This window comes from Pituophis catenifer, unplaced genomic scaffold (assembly GCF_029215685.1).
Source record: "Pituophis catenifer annectens isolate HBS135680 unplaced genomic scaffold, rPitCat1.0.hap2 SCAF_1, whole genome shotgun sequence".
Taxonomy (NCBI): Eukaryota; Metazoa; Chordata; class Lepidosauria; order Squamata; family Colubridae; genus Pituophis; species Pituophis catenifer.
Window position 1 is genome coordinate 187430008 of NW_027256881.1, and position 18451 is coordinate 187448458.

At 36.8% G+C, this 18451-nt stretch overlaps 1 protein-coding gene across 1 annotated transcript in view; it reads right to left on the reverse strand.

Annotated features, from left to right (window-relative positions):
- The window catches only part of COL3A1 (collagen type III alpha 1 chain), a 71905-nt gene that overhangs the window by 11733 nt on the left and 41721 nt on the right, over positions 1-18451 (reverse strand). Inside the window, exons 12-39 of the mRNA XM_070940720.1 lie at positions 17150-17194; positions 16444-16497; positions 15392-15436; positions 14609-14662; positions 14106-14204; positions 13932-13976; positions 13722-13820; positions 12541-12594; positions 12268-12375; positions 11730-11783; positions 11497-11595; positions 10710-10763; positions 9741-9839; positions 9415-9468; positions 9251-9304; positions 8741-8794; positions 8332-8385; positions 7746-7790; positions 7565-7663; positions 7362-7469; positions 6781-6834; positions 5501-5554; positions 5350-5403; positions 3514-3567; positions 3135-3242; positions 2906-2959; positions 2014-2067; positions 906-1067 (exon numbers count right to left, since the gene is read on the reverse strand). Of these exons, the coding sequence (XP_070796821.1) occupies positions 906-1067; positions 2014-2067; positions 2906-2959; positions 3135-3242; positions 3514-3567; positions 5350-5403; positions 5501-5554; positions 6781-6834; positions 7362-7469; positions 7565-7663; positions 7746-7790; positions 8332-8385; positions 8741-8794; positions 9251-9304; positions 9415-9468; positions 9741-9839; positions 10710-10763; positions 11497-11595; positions 11730-11783; positions 12268-12375; positions 12541-12594; positions 13722-13820; positions 13932-13976; positions 14106-14204; positions 14609-14662; positions 15392-15436; positions 16444-16497; positions 17150-17194 (1971 nt within the window). The remainder of the gene's footprint in view (positions 1-905; positions 1068-2013; positions 2068-2905; positions 2960-3134; positions 3243-3513; positions 3568-5349; positions 5404-5500; positions 5555-6780; positions 6835-7361; positions 7470-7564; positions 7664-7745; positions 7791-8331; positions 8386-8740; positions 8795-9250; positions 9305-9414; positions 9469-9740; positions 9840-10709; positions 10764-11496; positions 11596-11729; positions 11784-12267; positions 12376-12540; positions 12595-13721; positions 13821-13931; positions 13977-14105; positions 14205-14608; positions 14663-15391; positions 15437-16443; positions 16498-17149; positions 17195-18451) is intronic.

Consider the following 18451-nt stretch of genomic DNA (forward strand, 5'->3'; position numbering starts at 1 on the left):
GAATGAAGCTGGAGGCTTACATTTTAGAAGATATATCAATATATCCATATGGATATCTATAATTATTGTATTATTATTAAGTATTTTTCCATATATTAAATAATAAACTGAAAGGGAAAAAAGAAAGAGAAAACTAAAACAAAACAAAAAAGAGCAAGAAACAGCAAAGAATAGGAAAACAAACAGAAATCAAGAAAAATATGTTATTTCCAACCTTCTTTTCAACAGGTATTTACAATCTTATTTTCCCTCTTTCCTCTTAGATATTATACAAGTCACTTATAAATGGGATCTGAATAAAGTTAGGAATATTAGAGACAAATAAAAGTAAATAAGCCTCTTGTTATAATAGACCTGTGAAACAGCTCTGTGCCACATCAAGGCATGGTTTCAATTTAAAACTCCTGCAGCTATCTGAGGTGAGCCACCATCCAGAAAATTAAGACATTTAGCATCACTGAAGCATGGCAACCTGATTCTGCTGGCCACTTCAGTCTGGTGGAGCAGGGATAAGTGCAGAAGTCCCCTTTAGCAATAGGACTGAAATGGGATGACTGCTTTCACCTGGCCCTTGAAAAGGGGACTTTGATTTGGCCTTTGACTTCAAGGGGGTGTTTTAGTCAGAGATTTATGAAACTGAACAACCCCTTCAAATTTCTATACCACCCTGGAAAATCAAATAAGAAAGTATTATATTGATAACATTTTTCTGTAGGCAGGATGTAATGTTTGGATGGGTTTTTAAATTTCTGGACTTATTTATAATGGTAGATCACCATGCAGAATAGTTGAGTGTGATAACTGTTCAAGATTTGCAGAGCTGAAGTATTTAGAAAGCTACTGTAATCATTTCTGAATATTGGTTATTTTTTAAAAAACGTACAATTTTCAAAGAATGTACTTACATCATTTCCTTTTGGTCCTGCTGAGCCTTTTTCTCCTGGTACACCTGGCTCACCTTTTGGACCTACACCACCTGGGGGACCAGCTGGGCCAGTAGAACCAGGTGGGCCAGAATGTCCATCTTTGCCTGGTGGTCCAGAATTGCCAGGTGGTCCTGATGCTCCCTAGAATGTGATATTTGAGAGAGAGGAATATAAGATAATTCTTGACTTAATGATACCAGGACATCAGGAAATAGAGAATGTATGATGTAGGTATAAAAGACAACAACTAAACTTCTTAAGTACCTCATATCCACTACTAATAAAAAATGAATATATCTAGAATTGCATGCTTTTAAAAATAGCAAAGAAATTAAAGATTAAAGATCAAAAGAAATATCTGATAGTGTAGGCCAAATTGTTTTTTCCCAGTTTGCATGCATACTACACTTTTTCTAAAAAGCCATCCTAAGGAAATGAGGATGCTGTAGTTGTAACAGTGATGGCTAGTGTTATCTGACCTGTGGCCAACGGAATATAACATAGTTCCCTATCCCACTTCCTTACTTTGGGTAGGGCAGGAGTAGCCAGCTCTGCTGTTGCTACCATCATGAATTGAAAAAACAGAAAGATTGGCTTCCATGAAGGATAGTTCATGCCAGAGTTGCATCTCCATGAGACCTTATTCAATTCCATGACTGCATTGCAACTCCTCCATTGATCCTGCTCTTGGACTAGCTGAATCCTTCAAACTCCAAAGTTATTGCTCTAGCTTTCCATTTCTACAAATCATACTCAAGATGGAGCATTGTTGCTCACTTTTCTTTTAAGAAAAGAAGGAAATATATATTTTGGAAAAGAGGTATTCCTTAGAAGATTTTCAGTTAGCAATCATGGGCATGAAGTAGACTGGGTTAAATATTGCCCACCACAGATATATGCTTAAGAGGCGCTTCAATTTATAAATGGAACATCTATGATCGAAGCACAGCACCTGTGACTGAATGTGCAAATGGAATTGTTGTACAGTTTGATTTCTCTACTTATTTCCAGCTACAATACTGGAGCAGAGAAAAGAATCTGAAAGCAGAGAAGAACAGTAAGTGTTAAATATTGTAGTAATCCTTACGTTGTTACCAGGAGGGCCGGGTAAGCCTCGAGCTCCAGGAAAGCCAGGTGCACCCTGAAACAAATGAGTATAGATGACATTAACAAGTTATCAACTACTGCTCAGCAGGAGATGGAAAAACCAAATTCAAGAAACTGATATACTCTTTACACATACAATAAATACACCACTTATATTTCTTTTGCCTCTGAGTCAGTCTTGACTCCTGACGACTGCCTGGTCCATGCAGTTTTCTTGTCAAGGTTTTTCAGAAGTGATTTCCCATTACCTTCTTTCCTTGGACTGAGATATAGTGACTGGCCCAAGGCTACCTAATTGGCTTTGTGCCCAAGATGGGGCTAGAACTCCCAGTCTCTAGCCTGGTACCCTAATCACCAGACCAAACAGTCTCTAAGGAGACTGTTTGCATTTGACGATTTGGTTAAAAGGCCATTACATCTCTTGTACGATAGCTTGCTGTAACATGACTCTAAATAAATGGATCTCAAGAAAAACTGATAGGTTACAAGTAGCTGTTAGACTGCGCTTTTCCCAGCTCCAACCTAAAAAAACCCAAATCTGTCCTTTACATAGCTATTTCCAAAAAAAAAAAAAAAAAAAAAGAAGAAGAAGAAGAAGAATGCACAGTACATGTTTATAAGATTCAAATGGAAAAGTCTGATTGTTCTAAGCCCACGGATCACTACTGAACCACTGAGAACATTTTGGAACTGAAATGTCAGGTGAACTGGAACATGCCATATTAAAAGGACATTTTTACTTTATTTATGTTTCTTTTTAAAGAAATTAGTGTGTTGTCTTTAGACTATGGTGTCTTTTAGAGGCCCTAAGAATTTGGATGCAAAAATCAACTAGTTTACTAAACATTTTTTTTTAAAAAAACAAGACTTACGGCAGGGCCTGGACCGCCACGTTCTCCTTTAGGTCCTGCTGATCCAGCTGGACCCTAGATAAGATATGAGAATTAGCACCATAATACTAAAGTAAAGAACAGACCAATCAATACATGCATTTCAATGGAATCAATATAGTCGATGGTTTCTCTTACAAAAGATACAGGATAAATCAAGTTTCAAAAACAGTAGAGAATACATAGAACACATAGATTACAGCACACTTACTGGGGCACCAGGGCCTCCTGATGGACCTGCAATTCCTGGGGGTCCAGATTCACCTCGCTCACCAGGAAGGCCTCTCTCTCCTTTTCCACCAGGTTCTCCATTTTGTCCCTATATAAAGATTAGATATTGCAAGTGTTAAACCTTAATAGTTAATGATATTTACTAAGACTTAGTAGAAGTGGAAGTAGGACAAATCTTCCTGAAATACTAATAGACAATCAGGCTTTGAACAAAACAAACAGGCCTCTTATCAGCTGCCTGATATGCTGGTTGATATTTGCTTTGGGTTGCTCTGCTATTTATTTACTTTACTTCAATTCATCTCAACCAGTAGAACAAATCTTTCCCACCCTTTATGCTAAAATATCTTCATACTTACAGGACCTCCAGGGAAGCCAGCAGGACCAGGGGGCCCTTGTTCACCACGATCACCCTGCAGGTGACAAAGGAATAGAGAAGAAGCATAACTAACCCTACAAGGAAAATGTTCCACTATGCTAACACCATTCTATGAGCCATGGTGGTGCAGTGGTTAGAGAGCAGTACTGCAGGCTACTTCTGCTGACTGCCGGCTACCTGCAATTTGGCAGTTCAAATCTCACAGGCTCAAGGTTGACTCAGCCTTCCATCCTTCTGAGGTGGGTAAAATGAGGACTCAAATTGTTGGGGGCAATACGTTGACACAGTAAATCACTTAGAGAGGGCTGTAAAGCACTATAAAGCAGTATATAAGTCGAAGTACTATTGCTATTCTTTGCCTCACTCAGCTACCCTCCTTTGCTTACAATAATATGTATTTCTAACACACTTCTTCCACCAAAACCTTTATCATAAAGTTATTCCAAGCTCTTTGTTATTGTGTGAATTTTTCAGATGGAGTGAGAGATTTCTGCACTTTTGAATACACACAAGGGCTTTGTAAAGAACTGCTAATTCCCTCCAGAGTGCTTCAAGAGAGCCATCTCAATCAGATGGCTGGAACCTCCACTCTGGTGCAGAGAGGCATTGCAACATTTGGCTTTGCAGGCAGCATCAAAGGGGATCAATACAGGTCTGTCAGCCTCTATTAATCCAATGAAAGCTGCATTTGAGTTTTCCAATTCTTGTGAAAGCAGAATTGACAACAAAGAACAAGAAGTGGGTTAATATTTTTTGAAGACAGTGTTCCATAGGACAGGGATCCCCAACCCCTGCTCTGTGGCCCAGTGCCAGGCCACAGCCCATTCAGAACTGGGTTGTGAAAACGGTGGGTAGGTCTGTGTGTGCATGTATGCATGAAACCATCCCAGAAAGGTTGGAGACCTCTGCCTTAGGATATAAGCCAGATGGTTGCAGTCTATCCCTGTTCCTAATTCACCTGCTGATGACCTCCATTTCTACTTCCTATGTTATTTTCATTTATGGATTTACTTGTCCATTTCCTCTTTTATGACTTTAATGGAAGAGTGACAGTGTATCACTCTTGAAGGAGGCAAACAATTTTAGGAAGATAGGAGAGTAAGAGCTTGAATTATTTTTTTCTAATTAACATTGGTTATGAAGAATTTTATGCTGTTAACTGAAGATACAGCTTTTGAGATATGAATTAATATTCTTAATTGTAGATAGGTAAAGGTAAAGGTTCCCCTTGCAAATATGTGCTAGTCGTTCCCTACTCTAGGGGGCGGTGCTCATCTCCATTTCAAAGCTGAAGAGCCAGCACTGTCCAAAGAAGTCTCCGTGATCATGTGGCTGGCATGACTTAATGCCAAAGGCACACGGAACACTATTACCTTCCCACCAAAGGTCGTCCCTATTTTTCTACTTGCATTTTTTACATGCTTTCAAACTGCTAGGTTGGCAGAAGCTGGGACAAGTAACAGGATATCACCCCATTACACAGCACTAGGGATTCGAACCGCTGAACTGCCGACCTTTCGATCGACAAGCTCAGTGTCTTAGCCACTGAGCCACTGCGCCCCTTTAATTGTAGATATTTACTCTAAATTATCTATAATATGAAATGTATTAATGTTTTAAATTTAAATATAATTTCTAGATAGGTTGAAAAGAACAAGAGTATTCTAGCATATTACTCTTATCAAGAAAGTAATCTAACTTTCCAAACCAATTAAGATTATTCAAATAAAAAAAAACCTCTTTGTATGAAAATCGTAGGAAAAGGATGAAACACCTAAAAATGTAATTAGATTGTGCAATTGAAAGAATTTCTTACCGGACCACCACGGGGACCTGATGGGCCATGGGGTCCCGCAGGCCCAGGTTCTCCCTACAAGAGAAATAAAGAAATAAAGAAAGCTTTTATTTCAGAATCGTTTTCTTCAAAAGGAATTTAATGTACATTAACATATGGATGGAATGTATACCTTATCACCAGATTGGCCAGATGGACCAGGAGGTCCAATGGATCCTACAGGCCCCTACAATGTTAAAGGTAAAAATCAGTTGGAAGCATGGGCTCATCAATCAACAAGTATAGAAATGCAAAAATATTCAGAATACTCTTCCCTGCACTGAAAACCTCTGCTCATTTTAGTTTTGCCTTCCTAATCCAGTCTGTCTCCTGTTATGCTGAAATTTCATAGGCAGAGAGAATATGCATAAGAATTATCAAAGATAAAAGATATAGAGCCTGATGATGTTTAACAAAATGTCACAATGCTTGGGACTTGGCAAGATATTTATTTATTATAGCGGATTCTTTAATTTGTGTCAATCAATTTGCCATTGCATAAATTGATTGAAATGAGAAAAAAAATCTGTTTTTGTTAACCAATATTTTTATATTTCCTCCTCCCACTCCCCCCATGTTTCAGGGATTCTAATTCTAGCTCTTTGAAAGATGAGGAAAAGCTAAACTTTTAAAAAGCCTTAGAATTACTTTTTATATGATTGGCTGGTTATTGATTGATTATGTGCAATCAATTGGATGCCAGCTCTTAGAAATCACATAGCTAGATTTTCCCTATGTCCCTTACCTGGTCCTTCAGTTCTTTCAATGTTACATCCATCATCACTGTAACTCAGTCCATCCATTTTGTATATGCTTGCCTATAAGCCTATTCTACTTCTTTTCATTCTGTTCACTATATTCTCATCAAGAAACTACTCTCAACCCAGTAATAGTCCTGGAGGATAAACCCATCTGCCTCTTCAAAGAATCTTGGTAGATCTGGGGAAAATTAGGTCAACTAGATTATTTTTAATTTTATTCTTATTACTATAGAAAAATGCTTATTAAAATATTTACAAAATTGCACACATTAAGGGAAGAGCTCCTGAAAATGGCTATAAAATACATGTGTCTTTTTGGAAGGCTACATTCAGCAAGGGTTGAGGCAAAAACTGAAGTTTCAGACTCAAGCATCCCTAGAGATAAGGATTTTGCTGTGCCTCTCTCTTAATCTTGGTTAGATAAGGAAGGAGTTGCTACAGATAATCTGGAAATAGATGCAACTAATCAATCAACTACATTTCCTAAACTTTTCCTCAGCATTAGAAGTTCTTGGCATGCCTAAAAATATCCAGGCTATAATATTAAATGCAAAACCTTTAAAAAGCTATATGCTCTGCTGGAACCAATTTTGTTCTGTTGTAAATTAGATGAAGCAAACAAATTATCCATGATATGGCAGAATCTACTTACTCGTAATCCATCTTTACCAGGTGCACCATCTCCTCCTCTGCTTCCAGGCTCTCCCTATCCAAATGAAAGAAAAGAGTAGATATGTTGTGACTGAGCTAACCAACAGCAACCTGTTGCACCATGCAGTTCATAAGCTTTTCCCAAACTAAAAAGCAACATTTAAGTCTTTATTTAAAATTATATAATAAAGAGTATTAAACAAATACAATCAGCAGGGAGACATGAAGCAGGACATTGACTTAGTGGACAAAGAGTAAAGCATTAACAACTTCCACTTCTGAAGTAGGTGAACCTAATTATTCACTAGCCCTATTCTAAGCACTCTTCCCTAAATCCATTAACCTCAGTTGGAGTTACTCTTCTCAACATACAGAAGATGGGCTTTATGCAACCTGGAGATCTACTTTACTACTTACACATAGTGCCCTGCATCAAGTTTTATGAATAAGTGATATCAATCTCAAAAGTTTAAATCAATTTGGTTAAGCTTAGTAATGCTTGATAATAAATCCTAGTTTGGCTGCTCTTCATAATTTTGGATGGTATTATCTTGTTATCAAGGGAAATATAAAAGAAGATACCTTTTCTCCTTTAGGTCCAGGATTTCCAGAAGCTCCTCTCTCTCCTGGCATTCCTTGCAATCCTGGAGGTCCCATACCACCAGGAGGACCAGGTGGACCACCAGGGCCCTAAAATCAAATTTTCCAGAACAATTATTAGGACACCTGGAAAAAAGTACCTGGAGCATAATTTAGGTATACAAAGTGCAATAATTTCAGCTTACTTTTCCACCTTCAGGGCCAGCAGGGCCAGGACCACCTCTAGCTCCAGGGGGACCTGGAGTTCCTGGTGTGCCTCGTTCGCCTGGGATGCCATTTTCACCCTAATAGAAATAAGACCATTTAGTTTTGTTTGAGTTCTTTGTTTTCACATTTTTATGTGACCAGATTAGTACCCAAATTTACCTTTCCTCCTGGAAGTCCTGGAAGTCCATTTTCACCTTTTGGGCCCTGTTGTGAAACAAAGATAATTTGATTATTATTTATATATTTTCATGGGTGACAACTTCATTAATATTCTAGATGCAGCCAAACAATTCCACCTGAGGTGTCTGTCCAGTCAATGACACAACTAAGTACATTGATCTTCTTCCAATACATCATATGTTCCACTGAGTTTAGCTAAAAGAATAGCCACTTCTGAAGAAGGAAGAGAGAGCGAGCAAGAGAGAGAGAGAGAGAGAGGGAGGGAAGGAGAGAGAGAGAGGGAAAGGGAGAGAGAGAGAGAGTGGGGGCTTTGGAAGTATATAATAAGTTTGATTTCTGTAAGACATTATTATAAAAATAGCTGGAATTATATCTAAATAATAGGTAATGAACTTTCTTAAAAGCTGAATTTGGAGTGAAGTTATAGAGATTTGTTTTTGTGGAAAAGAAAGAATGTTTCAGAACAAGGTCATATTTCTGGAATTATAATTTATATTGTTCTCCATACTTATAGCATTACATATCCTTTTTAGCCCTATTGGGGAGAGACGAAAGGACAACTTACTGAATCGCCAGGTTTTCCACTCTCTCCAGGAGGTCCTGAAGGACCAGGTAGACCCTACGGGAAATACGATTATTGTTTAATGCATATTCCTCTCTTTTTTCAAGATTGCATTTAAAAATATCAGAAATAGAGATTTATTGTACCTGATGAATTTTTATAAAAATTTGAAATAGCGCATAGTCAGGCCATTAACATCATGTATGTCATTCTTGTGATTATAGCATTCAGTGTCACCACTTTTTATTGTGAACCACCATACACATTAAATAAAAAAATAAAATAAATAAAACATGAAATAATTTGGTGGACAAAATCAGCCAACCGTAAGCTTCTACTTTTCTTCACTAATTTCTTGATTCTGGCTTGAATGCATTATTTAGAAAGCAAGCATTGAAGAATATCAGCATACCTGGAATCCAGGTGGACCTGTTGCTCCTTGTTCTCCTCTTTCACCAGGACCACCCTGGGAAAAGAAGAATATCATTCATGGTTTTCCATCCCCCCAACAACCCCTTCCTTAGGTCGTTTGTGCTGAGCGGCAATAACTTTCTGTTCCTGGATATGAAGCTTTCCAAAACCCCAAAGGGACAACAGCAGTATTAATTAAATAATAAAAAAGACAACAAAAATTAATGTGCTATTGTAGAGTTACAATAGTCAGTGGTCCATTCCACTCAATCTAATTTTCAAGGATTTAGGCTAATTCACTATTTTGAAAAATATTGCTTTCCAATAGATCCTGTGATCAAAGGATGGGCTCAAATAATTCTTCCCATCACTGTAAACAATATGATGACTAGTAAGTTAATGAAAAATTGTCTTATTCATTGCTTGCATCCATTACTCTTTAGTAATATAGGAGATATACATATACAGTAAGTTAGTATTAATACATGACTTTTATGTTTCTATTACTTACAGCAGGTCCTGGGGGTCCCTGTGCTCCTGCTTCACCATCCTTTCCAGGTTGCCCCTGTTAAATAATGGTATAGTGATTAGCTTACACGGGCAACAGAATTCTATATGTGGGTGTATACATGTGGAAAGAGTGAAATAAATTATTAAAAGATTGAGTTTACTAACCGGTCCACCAGGAGGTCCAGAAGTTCCTCTTTCCCCGTTTTTACCTGGTGAACCCTAAAAATACAAAAGATAAAGTTTAATATCTTACCAATTATTATATATAAAAAATTATAGGGTTCAAAGGCAACTTCAATTTAACATGCTCATAGTAACATGGTTGGATATTTTCTTATTAGTTTCATTTCTGTGAATAATACACACTTGAGAGCTTATTTCTTTGTTTAGTTTTACTTTTGATAAACAAAGAGTTGACATCTCAAGAGAAATGTAAAAAAATGTCATCCTAAAACCAAGGGTAGTCTGGATAATAACAAGGTTATACTGACCTCGTTGCCTTTTGGACCAGGGAAGCCCATCACACCTGGTTGACCTCGTGGACCTGCTGGGCCTGGGGGACCACTCCGCCCTGATTCTCCTGGTGAACCCTGAAAGTCATAGAGATGAAGAGAGGAAGAAACATAAGAAAACACTGGAAGACCCCTGAGATTAAACATTCACAGATACATTTAAATGATGGGATCAGCCCACCCCATTCAGTCTAGCAGAAGGGGATTGGTACAGACCCTGTCTGTCAAGGAATTTCATCTTGTGAGGTCAAAGAGAACAGACTTTTCCACTATGGTCCCTTCCCAACATTCTGCTGCCAGAGGTGAGATCTGCCCCCACCCTTCTGACTTTCCAGAAGGACCTTGACATATGGATTTGCCAGCAGGTTTGATGCCCTTATCCGGGCACTTTTCATTGGAGGTGGTTGATGATGTAAAAAAGAAAACCCTTCCCCCCTGCCATACATCCCCTTTTAGTTCTTATTTAAGATTTATTAATTTTAATAAGTTTTTATATTTACATTTTTTACCATTTTGTAAGCCACTCAGCATTACTTTACCAATGAAATGTGCGATATATCAAATGAATGAATGAATGAATGAATGAATGAATGAATGAATGAAAGAATAAATAATGTATGTATGTATGTATGTATGTATGTATGTATGTATGTATGTATGAATGAATGACTAAATAAATAAATAGTGCTATCCTATTTGATCACTTAAAATATAATTGATTTTTTTCAGAAGCAGAAATTAATGCACTTCTGGTAATAATGGATGTTAATACCAAGATTATGTAAAAAGGCTTACAAAGCCATTAAATAAAATGGTCAATGAAATGCTTGTAAATAATTCCCCAAGAAGCAAAATAAGCAACTAAATTAAAGGCTCATAAAGTGACATCAAGGTAAGGCACAGTAACAAAAATAGTATCAGGTAAAACAACAGAATATAGTAACGTACAGAAGGACCTGGTTTTCCATCTACTCCTGGACCACCTGGACTTCCTGTTAAACCCTGAGTAAGAAAATAAAAACAATATTATGTAATAAGTGCATGTTCAAAGCAATAGCTGTTCTAACCCTACTTTATTATGTAAATAGGGATTAAGAATACAAATGGGGATATAGAACTGGTTGGATAATTTGTTTCAAGTACTTTTATTAAACAAATCAAGAGAGGCATCAATAGAGCTCAGAAATATGTGATGCTAATACTACAAGGTATAAGTAAGATAGTTACTGTAAGTCAGGAATATTACAGTCATTTCTTTACTTTAATAAAAACCTATATAGCAGGGCTTCACAATTTATCCTGGGCTAAAGACTTTGCCTTTTAGAGATATACTGGGTCCTTTATTCCCAAAAATAATGAGTGAGCTATTAATTAAACCCATTGACTAGCACTGACATTTAATTAAAATTAAAGCAATTTCAAAAGACTATGGCCTGGTCATATATTTAATACTGTTCCCTTTCCTTCACAGCCTGTCAAATTCTCTGAGAGCTATACCTCAAACTTTCTAGAGTTACATTCTTAAAGGAACAGTGAAGTATTATCTATAAAGATATAACTGATTCTCAGAACTGCTTTCGAGATGTTTGCATTAAATGTAACAAATATTTACATTCTGGAAATATGGAATCTGATCATTAATAAGAGAATGCATTGGTCTTTTTTTATTCTTGTAGCATCTTTCCTAATAATGTCTCTGAGTTTTATATTCTACACCCAGGAAATTTCTACTTACTCTCATTCCTGGAAGGCCAGGGCTGCCATCCCGTCCTGGTTCTCCAGGAGCTCCTCTTGGACCGGTGCTGCCTGGACCACCTCGCTCACCAGGTGCCCCCTTAAATGACATTGGACAATATGATCATACAAGGATATGAAGGAAAAGGGGATTACAAATCATAATGTGACCTGAACAAAAAGTAGTAAATATCTTTGGAAACCAAAACTCTAAGTAAGAAATATATTCTTTACCTTTTCACCTCCAGGTCCACTCGGACCAGCAGGACCGCGGAATCCTGGAGCACCCTGAAAAAATAGAAACACAGACAGTTTTATTGAAAAACTCATGAAGGAATTTCTAATGGTAGGTATATCACATAGTAATGAAGTTGAGAAGTCAATGCATACTTTAAATTTGTGTTCCCATGTCTGATTATTCTGATATCTAATGACTAAAATAACTAAGATTATATCCTTGTTAACAAACTGAAATTTTGCTTCTAGAGTGTAGCAGAAGAAAAATAATGATAACAAGATAATTCTCTCTATCAACATTAACAATCCCATTGCCATTTCTCTGGTGAACAACCATCATACTGCTTTTAATTCCAATTCTTCTGAATAATCCCATTGGTTTAATTAGCAATATGGACACAACTGATGTACACAAATAGTGCATAATCTCACCACTTTAATCTCTTTTAGGCACAAACGTATCTAGAAAAGGAGTGCTGACTACCATAGGTTGCCTTGTGTTCCTGTCTAAAATGAACTTGTTACTTGTACTTGCCCGTTCTCCTGCAGCTCCAGGTATGCCATTGGTACCAGGTTGACCAGGTGCTCCTGCCTTGCCTTCTTCTCCTGGAGGACCAGAACCACCAGGGGTGCCATTTTCACCCTTATAACAAAATGCCATCAAACAGTCATTGATAAAACTAGTGTCATTCAAGATAAACTTTTAACAGAACAATACAGCTTTTCAAATTAAGGTTTATTCTATTTTAGTAAAAAGGGCAGGCCTGTCCCACCCATATCTACTACAGTTGTATAAATCAATACTTACACGTTCACCTCTTGCTCCTGGCTCTCCTTTTGCACCATTTTTACCAGGTTCACCCTGAAAAGAACACAATGACTGATGAATTGTCTTGTCAAATCTGATTTGTTCAGTCCCACCAAACACAGATCTTGGTAGTAGATTAGAATCTTGCTTACAATCAAAGACAAGAGTTTATTTGGAATTGGATCCAAAGAATCGTGTGCACAAAGAGAATGTGAGTCAATACTGTTACTCTGTGAATTCTTCTGCAAGCACTAGATAGATTTCTCACAGTGAGATGTCATTGAGAATTGGGGATATTGATATGGGAATGAAGATGGCATACAAATATGTAAGATGTTTTGAGACAGCTATTACAGAATCAGTCTATGACAGAAATGTGTATAATCTAAAGATGATAAACCATGCAATGATCTTTGGCTGTTGTTCTATATTGCCAGTATAGAAGGCCATTTTATATTATTTTTACCTAGCAAAAAAAAGTAGAAGGCCTTTTGCTGGATTTGATTTATGAAGCTTGTATCTAGTTTGCAGAGGCCTAGGTAGAATCCTACTTCCTTTCTGGATCCTTGTTCTGATTTTAGTCCTTTACTCAGTGCTATTCTGGTATATTTCTCCTTGTAGGAGAAGATAGGAAACAGAAAACGCCACAAAAATGGAAACATGGGGCATAGAAACCCCTTTGAATGTTACAGGGAGGCAGATATACAAGTGAGCATATTACTTGAACATTACCTCTGGATCCAAGTCAACTTCTTTAAATTGAGACGTTTCAGAGTGAATATCTGATCTACACTTACATGTTTATTGCCTCAATATATAAATGAGGAGACATATATATTGCCCCTCCTCTCTGAGATCATCTATAAATGTTACAAATTCTTACTCAGCATGTAATTCTCTTAAAATATTTTCTTACAGTTAATATTTGGACCTTCTGGCTCTCTCATGTTTTAGATTATCAAAATTACACAATAGGAAGAAAAAAGTTGACAATCTCCACATATTGAAAAAAAATGAAGAAAAAAAAAACTTTGAAACCTAGGAGTTATTTCCCTCTACCCAAATCATGTCCTTCTGTCAAAAGACATTGTGCAGATTTCTACAACATGGCACATTTTGTGTGTATCTGAATTCATTTTTCATGTAATAATGACATAAAAAATAACATGCTGATGACTTACAGATGGACCTCTTTGTCCAGGGATTCCATTAGTCCCAGAAGGACCAGGAGGACCACGAGCTCCACTTAGACCAGGAGCACCAGGAATTCCAGCAGCACCCTGGATAAAACCAACATGTGCTCAAGAAAGATACCATGGAATGATTTGAGTCAACATGCACATTACTTAGGAAAATGCAATGGCATTTACTACTCTGCCTGAGACACTTACTGGAGGACCTTTGGCACCAGCATTTCCATCACGTCCTCCAGGACCCTATTGACAAAAGATAATAGCTTTTATTAGGTTATGTATTTTTTTGAAATACTATGATCTTACTAAAATACACTTTACTAAAATCTAAAATAGACTTGACACATTATTTTATAAAGAACATATACTTACAGGAGGGCCAGAACCACCAGGTTGGCCTGGGGCACCAGCATCTCCTTTTGGTCCAGGAGGTCCACTAGAGCCTGCGGGACCAGAAGGACCTGTTTCACCCTGTGAAGTGAGAGAGAAAGAGTTAGATCAATCAAATTGATAATATGTGGCAGCTGGAGAACTTTATTGGGGGATAAGGTGGTAGTGGATTATCCCTTGTGGTTGGAAGAGGTTGGCAATGTGTTAATGAATATTCTTTAGAAGAAGCATTATCCCAATGAAATCTCAAATATTCCCAGTGCTGATGCACTGTGCATAGAACGGTATCTAGCAGAGGATAGACTAGTAGAAGGTAGAAAGAATTAAGGATGTATCAGCAGTGCCCGTCAATATGCCACAGTAACAATGGCTTCTTTTCCTCCCTTTGAAGGAATATATACCAAACATAGGCTAATATATGAAACATCTTTTTTTAGAGTGTTAATTTAATCTCTGTCTCTTTTTATACATGCGATAGTAAATACCTTAAAACCTGGAGTACCAGGAAATCCTGTAGGTCCAGGAGGGCCTGGTGGACCCTGAAGAAAATAGAAGAGAGATATGATTACTTGAAAATTATCAACGATTACTTAAAGAAAAAAAATATTATTTGGTATTACATCATATTCAAATGAGAGGGAAAAAAGGCTCTTGTAATTGAGCCAACCAATGTAAAATTGTGTTGAAACAGTTATATCTCTAGTTATATGACTTGTTGTTCTTGGGGTGACTTGTGGAGCCTTCAAGATAAGGTGACCAATGACAAAGTTCTTGAACCTCCATCCAAATCTAATTATTTGCTAATTTATTATAGGGTTCTTTTTTTTCAAAAGCACTGGATTTTTATTTTCTCTGCCTTATTTGCAAATTGTAGTGTACATTATAAATTTACTGTCCAGGTCTCAAGAGTTTGCGACCTTGATCTTTTTAATGGATAGGTGGGAGAAATAATATTTGAAAATAATATTTTATTTTAAATATTATTTAAGACCCAGTTAAGGTGCCAGGTTAGAAATCAGAAGGTTGTGACTTCTAATTCCACCTTACACATGAAAGCCAGCTGGGTAACTTTGGGCCAGTCACTCTTTCTCAGTCCAATTCACCATGATTTGGGTTGTTGTTATGGTATAAAATATAACAAGTATAAAGTTTCAAATGGGATTTTGGTGATCCAAGGACCATAATTTGTACTTCAGCCAAGAATTTCAGTATGGGAAATCAGAAAAGGGATGGGAAATACCTAAGAAAGAAAGAAGAGATATACTTACAGGTTGGCCAGCTGCTCCAGGACTACCATCATTACCACGAGAACCCTGAAAATACAAAGGAATTGATTAGAAACAAATGAATGTTGCTTGTGGTGTTTTGAAAATAACTAAGCAATATCACAAAGCTTACAATAATGAATGATCTATAACCTTTCATAACTGCTCTGAACTCATTTATTTATAGATATCACAGTTCTTTGATAATTAAATATGGAACCCTAACATCTTAAATGTACATAATAAAATACAGTATATGGGAAAAACCTGATGTTATCTAATTATGTATTCATTATCTAATTACATTTTTTTAAATAAAAAGAACTGTTCTGTGAAAAAGATTCCATGTCTTATCACTAAATCTCTTCAACTGGGATCATATTCTAATAGTTTTTTTTTTTTTGAATTGGAGCATGCAAGCCAAATATGAGGCAAAGGAGGAAAACATAAGAGCCAAAAATAGCAAACAAAAATTCCCAGTTTTTATACACCAAATTATAAATATGGACAACACACTGCTAGAAAACAATAGAATCAGAAATGGCAAAGTTGTGTCCCTGAAATGAGTTGTAAAATGTCTCCAAAAAGACTGATTTTGCCCAAGCAACTCACAGAAACCAAAGAAAGTACAACAAAATCAGAGGTGGGTTTTCAGGGGGTTCTAACCAATTCTGGAGAATCGGTAGTGAAAATTTTGACTAGTTCGGAGAACCGGTAGTAAAAATTCTGACTGGCCCCGCCACCATCTATTCTCTGCCTCCCAAGTCCCAGCTGATCGGGAAGAAATGGGGATTTTGCAGTAACCTTCCCCTGGAATGGGGTGGGAATGGAGATTTTACAGTATCCTTCCCTTGCCACGCCCACCAAGCCATGCCACACCCAACAAGCCACACCCACAGAATCGGTAGTAAAAAATTTTGAAACCCACCACTGAACAAAATTGACTTCCATTATCTTGTCCCTTCCAGGATTCTTAAAGTCTATAATCTATACCAGAGGATCAAAATTGGCAATGATAATAAGAGTTTATATTAAACTTTCACCCAGCTACTTACTGAAGTTCCTGGAAGCCCAGCTCGTCCTCTTTCACCGGGCAGACCTCTGGGTCCCTAAGAAACATACAAGACATTTAGAGAACGAAGGGCAAACCCAAATCATTCATCACTGAAGGGACAGCTGTAAAACCTTCATTAAAGAAAACAAATCATAAGATTTGGATCAACCATAGTTCAAATTAGTCATTTGAGGAAATGAATGTTTCATCTGTAACATGATTTTTCCCCCTTTCTCTTATTTTTAATCAGTTCTTTCTATACTTCCTCAGATCAGAAGTGATTTAGGCAAGGAAGATTAATTTAAAATCAGAAAGTACAATAATGGGACCTGCTTCTGACTTCACATTGCCATTCCAGCGTTGTATGTGAATTAGGCAAATACTTATAATTGCCTCAGGTGTCCATAATCTTATCCCCAGGGTTGGTACCACCAATGAGTATCCTGAAAAAAATATTTGGATCTCAGCTCAGCCATACTTTTATTATTGCTAAGCTTAATTGCAACTACATATGTGATAAAACTTCATGTACTTCTTCAATCAGAATGGAAATGTAAACCTGTTTCCTTATTACTTACTACCTAATAGATTATCACAGAGTTCTTTAGATTTTTCTCCATGTAGATGAGTAAAAGGATCCCAGGTTTATGATAATTCTGTTGTTGTTTTCTCCCACATACTTTCTACAATATTGTTCAGAAAGTTACCATTGGTCCTGGGGATCCATTTTCTCCGGGAAGGCCATTTTCACCCTATGTGATAAAGGGAATATTGGTCAATACATCGTCTTTATCATTCCACATTTTGAGCAAACCACCTTTACATCATTGTCCTAATCCCATCTTTCTCATATTCTCATCATTCATATTACCTTTCCCTATTGGTATTTTATGATTTATCACTTGTTGTTTGTATCTTATGATTTATGATTGTATCTTATGATTTATGATCCACTTTGTTGTTTGTATGTACACTGAGAGCTTACGCACGGGAGACAATTTTTTTGTGTCTAATTACATTTGGCCAATGATGAATATTCCCATTCCTATTCCCAATTAAGCAAGAACCTAAGCACTCTAAAGCAAATTTCCATATTTGAATCTCTTTCTGCATCAGACCAGTTCAGTACAAAGAAGAAGGGTCAGTTTGCATCAGCTGAAAATATATATACCGTATAATTCTCCTTACGGAGATCATTTTTATCAATGAAAATGTGGCATGCAAACTTTAGAAATGAATAAACAAGCAAACTTCCAATTTCCTAACAGTGATCTTATTGGAAATAATGTGATGGGCAGTGAAGAGACAAAGTAATTGAAGATAACCTATTTTCTTCATCAAATGATGAGGATGACGTTACTGCATCTGTCTATAGAGTAATCTCATGAAAAGAAAAAACCGGTATGTACAAGATTTTTTTTTTTAGGACAGTTCAATATGCAGTGGTAAATGTACCTCTCTATCAAACTCAATTTAATAAGAACATAAGATTTCCAACAACTAGCAGCCAAAAGCAGAGTGAAATTATGATTAGAGGTACTATATGGCCATTCTGACTAGCAATCCCTAATGGATCAGTTTAATTAGTCTTGTTTTCAGAACTGTCCATCATCTTGTTAAATATGTTCTAAGTGAAGAAATATTTCATTGATTTCTTTTAAATCAACTTTTTGGGATGGAACATGATTATTTTATTTTGAGAAGTTGGGGAGGGGGAAGGGAGGGGAATCCCAATGCTAATCTCTAACTACTTTCTTCTCATTGTTCACAGATGGGTATAAGGAAGCCTTCAGAAAAATTGACTAACAGAGAATATAAATGGGCAAAAAAATATATTAAAAAGTCATATTGTCTGACCTCTTTGTCAGATTTCTTTCGTTGGGGGTGTTACTTGGAACTCTGACACATATATTTATAAATTTTGTGAACTGAATTTAGATTATAATCCTGCTATTTCTGGGGCAATTGGGTAAATCAGATTTAGGTATCTCACACTGGAAGAAAAGGTT